This window comes from Vigna umbellata, chromosome 2, assembly GCF_029865625.1.
Source record: "Vigna umbellata cultivar VRB3 chromosome 2, Vumbellata_1.0, whole genome shotgun sequence".
NCBI classification, from domain to species: Eukaryota; Viridiplantae; Streptophyta; class Magnoliopsida; order Fabales; family Fabaceae; genus Vigna; species Vigna umbellata.
In genome coordinates, this window is record NC_142166.1 from 50,800,287 (window position 1) to 50,808,939 (window position 8,653).

An 8,653-nucleotide genomic window follows, 5' to 3' on the forward strand; every position below is an offset into this window, starting at 1 on the left:
TTTTGAAATATAAAAAAATCCAACACCAAATTTCAAAATCTAGTTTCTAAAAATTCAGAACTAGATTTTAAAATCCAGAAAAATTAAAAATTGAATTTCGATATTCAAAAAAATCCATAATCAAGTTTTAAAATTTGAAATATTCAGAACTAGATTTTAAAATCCAAAAAATTAAAAAATTAAAGAAATTCTGAAACCAAATTTTGAAATCTATAACATACATATAATTGGTAGGGTTATAAAAGAAGAATGTGGGGTGCATAAAGAAAGCCCCAAGTGTGACAGTATAATATGTCTATGGAAAACAGGAAAAGGGAAATTAGGCCACGCATGTTGTTGTAAAATGTTCAAGAGAGTTGCTCCCTCCACCACCACCAACCGCTCCCTGCACCTCCCCATACCTTATTTGCCCTTCTATAAAACGGATGTCAACATCCGTTTCACCTTCAACGGATGTTGACATCCGTAACATCCATTTACATATTTTATATTTTAGTTTATTATTTTTATTTAAAAAAAACAAAACTTCAACGGATGTGGCCACATCCGTTAACGGATGTGCCACATCCGTTTAATAGATTTTTAAAAAGGTTTTTATTTATTATTTAAATAATAATATATAAATTAAAATAATAATAATTATTTTATTAAATAAAATAAAATTAATTTATAAATAATTAAATAATAATTTTTAAAAAATTAAATAATATTTATATATTAATTTAAAATATAAAAAATTAAAAAACTAAAAACTAAAAAACAAAAAAAGGCAACGGATGTCGCCACATCCGTAACGGATGTGGCACATCCGTTTTAATATATTTATAACAAATTTTTTAATTATTATTTAAATAATAATACATAAATTAAAAATTATTATTATTATTTTATTAAATAAAATAAAATAAAATAAATTTATAAATAATTAATTAATAATTTTAAAATAATTAAATTATATTTATATATTAATTTAAAAAAAAAATAAAAAAACTAAACTAGAAAACAAAAAAAGCAACGGATGTCGCCACATCCGTTAACGGATGTGGCACATCCGTTTTAATATATGTATAGTAAATTTTTTAATTATTATTTAAATAATAATACATAAATTAAAATTAATAATAATTATTTTATTAAATAAAATAAAATTAATTTATAAATAATTAAGTAATAATTTTAAAATAGTTAAATAATATTTATATATTAATTTAAAACAAAAAAAAATAAAAAAACTAAAAACTAAAAAACAAAAAAAGGCAACGGATATCGTCACATCCGTTAACGGATGTAGCACGTCCGTGGAAGAATTTTGTCTTCAACGGATGTTGACATCCGTTGAAGAAAAGGGGTGGGGTGTAGGATATTTTAAAATATAAAGGATAGTTTTGGAATTTTAAAAAAATGTGGTGGTGGAGGGAGCAAAGTGGGGTGGTGTAGGGAGTAACCCCCAATGTTCAAAGGAACAGTCTTGCGCAAAACAAGGCCCCGACCGATGTGTTTTTCTCACCCTGTATTTATTAAGTTCGCCTCCAACTTTCTGAAATGTAAGAAAACTGCTAAAACCAACTCATTGAAATATATTTTATTTTAGTTTTTATGCGGACACAAATATAAATAAAAACAAATAATTTTAAACTGAATAAGAAAATAGTTGACATGATTTTATTTTATTTTTTAATTAAAAAGTAATTCATTGTCTCAGAATAAATGTCTTATAAGAAGAAAAAACAAGTGTTATTTTATCTTTTCAATGTAATTATTTTTTTCATTTATACATCTAACAATACTATCCAAGCAAAAACATCTATAAATAAATGAATTACAATTAGATAAGTTTTTTAAATTGCTATTTTTTCATCCATTTATTACTTTACTTGATTTATACTTTGGGAAATATATTTAACTGTAGAGTACTGCGTAATATTATCAAATTTAGTTTAGTTGTGTATATAAACAATATAATTCCATATATAGATTATATACTCTAAATTTTCTGTATTTTTAGTCGACGTGACTTCTTGAATCGTAGAATTGATAGGCTTCTTTCCAACTATCCGTTATTTAATACTTCTGTTTCAAAGTTAATTCCTCTTCTTTGAAGCATTACATGAGCAGTAATGGCATCGTGGTGGCAAGCAAGAAGACCTGTGCCACTATCTTTACTTTCAACCAACCCAACCCAACAAATCACAACCCTAACGCACGTGCCCCGTGTCACACACCACACCAACACCATCATTCATCTCAATATCTTCCTTATATTTCTTTCCAAACACATCACAGATATAAATTACAGTGAATGGATGGATCAAAAACAATATTTTAAACAACTTTAACCATGAAAAGAATAATTTCTTTGTCCGTATTAATTATTTGGCAGCATGGTCGGTTTTAGCTTTCTTAAAGTCAAGATCAAAAAGGGTAAAAAAACTGAAAATAATTTGAAAAGGTTAAGGAAAAAAAAACAATAGTTATGCAGCGGTAAATAAATATGGATGTGCATCCAATTGGATGGTTGAAAGTGGAAAGACAGACAGGAACCGGTGACTTGATAATTCACGTATTTCATTTATTTATTTATTTTTATTTTTTCTGCGTTATAAAGAAATGATAAAACCTAGAAAAAGAAGAGAAAATTGTAAGTGGAAGAAGAGAAAGTGGCATCGCATAGGTACAGATACAGACACAACCCGGTAAAAACCCCATCCTAGTGCCACACGATTTTCTCTTTCTTCCTCTCTCTCTCTCTCTTTCTCTCTCTGGCGGAGGTTAGGGTTTCTTTCTTCGTTCATTTTTTTCAGTGTTTACTTTAGTTCTGCTATTTATCGTTAATTTATCGCTGTTTTATCGTTCCGACCCAATCCACCTTCAATTTATCGCTTCGTTTTGTTTTTGACTTGCTTTGACTTTATTTTTCTCACCTTCGAGTATCCGAATCTTTGTGCATCCTCTTATTTTGGTTCTTCTCTTAAGTATTTGCTCGCGTTCGCTGCAATTGCTTCTTCTAGATTTTATTTTTTTTGTCTATAGTTCTAGCCTTCCAGCTTTTAGTTCGGGTGCGACGTTTCGCTGTGTCGGAATCTGTTGTTGGTTCAAAATTTGGATCTTCAACCGCTTGAGATCCAGGAGCCGTGGCTTTAAAAAAATTGTACGGAAATGAGCTTCAGTTTTGTTATTTATTGACCCCTCCGGATATAAGGAGGGGTTGTGGTAATAGATTTAGCTCTGCTTTTTTGCATAAGTTTCCTGAGAAGAAAATTAAAACCAAAATTAGCTTTTACAGAAATTAAATGAGAGGCCTTTTATGAAAGGGTAAGCGTCTAATTTGATTTTAGATATTTTTTATGATGGGTAGTTTATTTAAGTTAATTGGGCAAACTTCATTTATTTTACTTTTTTTTTTACATAAACATTTATTCAGAATTCTGTCTTAACAAGTACTGCTACTGGCCCATGGGAACAGCTAGTAACGAGTGTTTTGGGTAGTTTCTCTTTGATACTTAGATTTCATTTGGTCATGATATTCAGCTATATATACATTCACTGAATGTAGTCAGGAGGAATATAGTTTTGGGTAGTAAAAAGAATGTCATCCGCCTGGCTCTTAATTGATATTAAGTTATCCATCAGGTCATAAATGCGATAGTCTTTTTTAAAAAAAACTTGCAGTTTTTGCTGTACTTAATCGTATCCAAATATGAGTCCCTGAATGATCACTTCTTTACCTTATTTCCTTTTGCGGTATCTTCCACTGTAGTTTTCCATTTTTATTCAGTTTTCACGTTGCACTGGAGTGCTGGATTGTATATAAAGAATTTTTTGTGTGGGTCTTTGCTTGACTCGTATTAGATCAGGACGTTGTTATGTCTCCGTTACCCATGTTTATCTTAGACCTTTTAATTAACAATCAACACAGGATATTTTTGGATTTTGGATGAAAATTATGTTACGGTTCAGAACAGTGATTTTAAAACTTGCTTTTCTGTCAAATAATATTGGGTTTAGGAGTTTGGCCTTCCTGTCTTGAAAGTACTGCTCGAAGAGGAGGACCTTGATCATATGGTTGTCATCTTCCTGTCTTGAAAGTACTACAATCACACTAAGATTCTTTCTATCCACTCATTTTATCTCTTCCCTTGCCCCCAACATGCTTTAACTTTCTTCATTTGTTCTACCTTAATGTTTCTTTTCGGTTTCCATGGAAGCTCTAAAATAATAATAATAATGATGACTAATAACTTTGATATGATATTGTGCTAAATTCTGGAACTTCAGTATTTTTCTATTGTAATTGCTGTGGTAATTGCTTACATCGTGGCTACTATTGGTGTAGCTGTGGTAAGCCTGCTTACTACATCATTACCATGTCTGCCATTCATATCCAACTGTTCCATTATTTCCTTTTAAGGTTTTTGGAAACTTCTAACTGTCTTTTATGCTTAAATGCAAGTATTTTGATCATACATGAAGACCAATAGACTTCCCCTGCGTTGCTAAAGTTTCCCTGCACTATTTTTATCCCAGATTTTCGTGTAGCTGAATATTCGAGTCTTTTATAAAGCCGCAGTTGTTTGTAAGTTTCATTCATTATTGTTTGTGAACTTACCTAGTTTACATTCTTGTGTAGGTTTACTTTTGATCAAGTACCTGCTATCCCTATGTATAAGCATGGTAAGTATTTTAAATTTTGCGACATCCGTTCTTCATGGGAATTGTTGATAGAGTGATTCCTTCCTACCCAATGCACTTCAACCTAAGAAAGAAGAGGACAAAACAGATACACGGACTATCTCAAGTTGCCAATATAAACTGAAAAATTCCTATGAATGCAGGATTTCTGGCATACTGTTGTTTGATCAAGCAGGTTCCGTATTGGTTGAGGAAGCCTAGACTCAATATTTAGTTATTGCAACCGGTTGTGTTTCTGATGGATGATGCTGGGCATCGTGAAAACGGTAGGCACAAAGCAGATCAATATAAATCTGCTCAAGGACAGGTATTAAAATACATTTATTTATGTTCATGTATAAATTCATCAACAAATTTACTATTCTATTTTGCACAAACAAACAATTGGTAACTGCAATGCGTTCTCTCTGTTAAGATGCTGACTTTGGTAATATTCATGTTGATGTTGCGTTGCAGTGGCTGATGCAACATCAGCCTTCCATGAAGCAGATCATGGCAATTATGGCCGAAAGAGATGCAGCCATCCAAGAAAGAAATCTGGCCATTTCTGAGAAGAAGGCAGCATATGCTGAGCGTGACATGGCATTTCTGCAGCGGGATGCTGCAATTGCAGAACGAAATAATGCAATTTTGGAACGAGACAATGCAATTGCAACTCTTCAGTATCGAGAAACCTCGATAGGTAGTGGCAGTATGTCATCATGTCCTCCGGGATGCCAAATTTCACGTGGTGTCAAGCATATACATCATCCCCAGCAACAGGTACACCATATACCTAACATGGGTGATCCTTCTTACAGCACACGGGAAATGCACACAACCGATGCCCTCCCTGCAGCTCCCATCACTTCTGAGGCTGGGAAATCAAGGCGGGCCAAGCGGCCCAAGGAACCAAAGTCAACTTCACCTAATAAGAAGACTCCAAAAGCAGCAAAAAAAGTCAAAAAGGAGAGTGAAGACTTGAATAAGGTTATGTTTGGCAAAGCACATGAGTGGAAAAATGGTCAGGAAATGGTCAACGGAGGCGATGATCTTAACAAGCAGTTAGTAGTGTCTAAGGCTGATTGGAAAGGTCAGGACTTGGGATTGAACCAAGTGGCTTATGATGAGTCAACCATGCCAGCGCCTGTATGTTCTTGTACCGGTGTCCTGAAGCAGTGTTACAAATGGGGCAATGGAGGTTGGCAGTCTGCCTGTTGCACAACCACTCTGTCAATGTATCCACTTCCTGCAGTGCCAAACAAGAGGCATGCTCGTGTTGGAGGTCGGAAGATGAGTGGTAGCGCTTTCAACAAGCTGCTCAGTCGCCTTGCCGCAGAAGGTCACGATCTGTCAAACCCTGTTGACCTCAAAGACCATTGGGCCAAACACGGGACGAACCGATACATTACAATAAAATAGATGGTGAGAAATTGTTTCTGGAGCAGCATTGCATGATTAGAAACAGCTTTTAGTGATCAATTATGGATTATCGAGTCGAGCGAGGGAAATAATGTTAAGTGTAAAGGTTATCTGGGAAAGCTTAATGGTTACAGTATGCCTGTACCTATATTTAGAATGCGTAATGGTGCTAGATGTTGGCTAAATGAAGGGGTTGAAGACATGACTAAGTAATCAGTCATCCTTACCATTTTTACGCATTTAGTCTCCTGAGATTTTCTGGTGGCACCCATGGCAAGTGTAAAATGTCTACATGGTGGATAAATAGTTGTTAGATAGTCTTGATTAATCCATGTAGCTCTTAAACCCGAATAATTGTAGACTCGTGCCCTCAGTCATCCTGGAAAACCTAATCTGCGTTAGTATGTAAAATCGACTATGTATGTTAATTGTATCCCTGTTTCACGTTTGAATCTTATCTATGACTACGAGTTTAGTTTTTATCGATAATTGTTACAGGAGGAAGCGAACATGGAGCAGACGGCTGACGTCTATTTGGGTTACCTGGCTCTCTTGACTTGATTAAGGAATGTATGGCATTGCCGGGTTTCACTTCCCAATTTATTATTTTGGATTTTTGGTATTTTAAAATAATAATTTTTATCAACTTTAATATAGCACTTGTCAAATACATATACACGCCTCATATTCATGGAATCTTTATATACAAAACAAATGCTTTCATATTTTTCTCCGTTTTAAAAATCTTCTGTGTAAAGTTTAGTTTGTAACTTTACACAATTTTCTCTTAAATGCTTATCTTATGTCTTCGCTTAAATTTTATTCAATTTAGATTACAAATTCTCAGCAGCCACTACATCTGCCAGGGATAACTGTAAAACGATTGTTCTCGTCGTCCACAGTAGTACTGTCTAGATTCCAAACTAAAATGTGTAACATTCCAAAAATACAGTGTAAAATCATATATGAGAATCATCACATATTAACAATATTACAGATCAGTTCTACATAGAACAAGATACTATTATGGCCGAACGGCCTTACATAATAACAAGGAATTTAAAAACGTACGCTAGCTACTACTAGACTGAATGGTGTACAAAATAAATTATACCGAACGGTCTTACAACATATAAAGCTAATAACAGACCGAACGTCCCTAAGGTTCGGTCTTCACTTCTGCCACGTCTTCCAATATTTCTTCCAGCAGCTCTTCTCCTTCTGCTCACATCCACACGGATGATCATTGCAACAGGACAGCGACAGGACGCACAACACAGACAAAAATAATAAATAGGGTAAGCTTATGTAATTTAATTTATTCAATCACAACATACAACATTCATAACAAAAGCAACAACAACCACATCATAATTCATACATCCATGCATGCAAATAACGACCACATGACTCTGATTGTCCGGACTGCATGAATCCTTTGTAGCTATGACGTTCGTGCACCCGGGTGATGTAGTAACTGGGATACCCTCAACAGCTGCCACCCGAGGTTGATCCGTTTCGTTCAAGTTAACCTTATGGATTAGGACCTCCTGTCATTCCCACACGTGACTTACTCCTCTCTACATGATAACGAGTAATCATGGAATATCAGGATGAACGCCCGCTAAGTTTTGCCCACATTCATAATTTACCAATCAATAATCACTTTCTGAGATATTCCTCCCTGTAATACTCGTTCATAATCAACTATTTCATACACATCACATCTTAATTTTTCCACATACTTAATCATCCATACATTCAAATGAAAATAAGATCATACGCTCTTATCATAGCCCAAGTACGACTCGAATAACGCTTCTTAGAAACTAACCAGACTCAACACTACTCATCTACTTTAATAAACAAACTCTTAAGAGTTCAAACCGGACGCCACGTAGCCTAGGCCGAGTACTAAGACTCTAGGCCGAACACCTTTTAAAGACCCAGCGCTTGATTTAAGACCGAGCCTTGTGGAAACCGAACACTTTTGAACGAGCACAGGTCCAAGACCAAGTGCTTATCAGGAACGAGCGCTACTGAAACTGAAAGATTGGTCCAAGACCGATCGCTAATAAACTCACAGAAAACGAATGAATATATATATATATATATATATATATATATATATATATATATATATATATATATATGCAATTGAGCCACCACTTATTCTGAATAAAAAGAACGATAACGTCTACGACCTTGAGTAGTATATGACACGTTAACTAAACTGTTCAGGACGTCTAAAGGAGAACTACATTTAGGCTGACCACTCATATTTACATTCTAATATTATAACACGATCGTTGTTACCGTAATTCCTTGTATAAGAGAACCTAATATAGACGAACGCTCGACCAGATTACCACCTTTACTCAAAATACTACAGTTGACGATCAATCCCTATCTCAACTCAATTCACCACATGCATCATTCATCCATCCACACGTCCAAACAAGCAGTACACACATATCTCATATTCATCAAATAATCAAACAACGTATCATACAAACATGCCAACGTTCAAACAAGAATTTAAATCAAATTATATAAGCTTCCC

At 34.3% G+C, this 8,653-nt stretch overlaps 1 protein-coding gene across 2 annotated transcripts; it reads left to right on the forward strand.

The window, feature by feature from the left end:
* The first annotated feature begins 2,614 nt into the window (after window positions 1–2,614).
* BPC6 (basic pentacysteine 6) lies at window positions 2,615–6,572 on the forward strand. 2 transcript variants are annotated; one of them, XM_047299832.2, is made up of 4 exons: window positions 2,615–2,693; window positions 4,628–4,671; window positions 4,833–4,996; window positions 5,146–6,572. In XM_047299832.2, exons 3-4 carry the CDS (start codon window positions 4,928–4,930, stop codon window positions 6,088–6,090), a joined length of 1,014 nt encoding a protein of 337 aa, XP_047155788.1. In that variant the 5' UTR covers window positions 2,615–2,693; window positions 4,628–4,671; window positions 4,833–4,927; the 3' UTR covers window positions 6,091–6,572. The 2 variants fall into 2 exon arrangements, with proteins under 2 accessions (XP_047155788.1, XP_047155787.1); XM_047299831.2 differs by having other exon boundaries at window positions 2,619–2,768.
* The last annotated feature ends 2,081 nt before the right edge of the window (window positions 6,573–8,653 follow it).

Coding starts and splice junctions, on each gene's coding strand:
- BPC6 (XM_047299832.2), top strand. CDS start 4,928: ATGGATGATGCTGGGCATCGTGAAAACGGTAGGCACAAAGCAGATCAA. Junction 4,997..5,145: donor ATAAATCTGCTCAAGGACAG/GTATTAAAATAC, acceptor GTTGCGTTGCAG/TGGCTGATGCAACATCAGCC.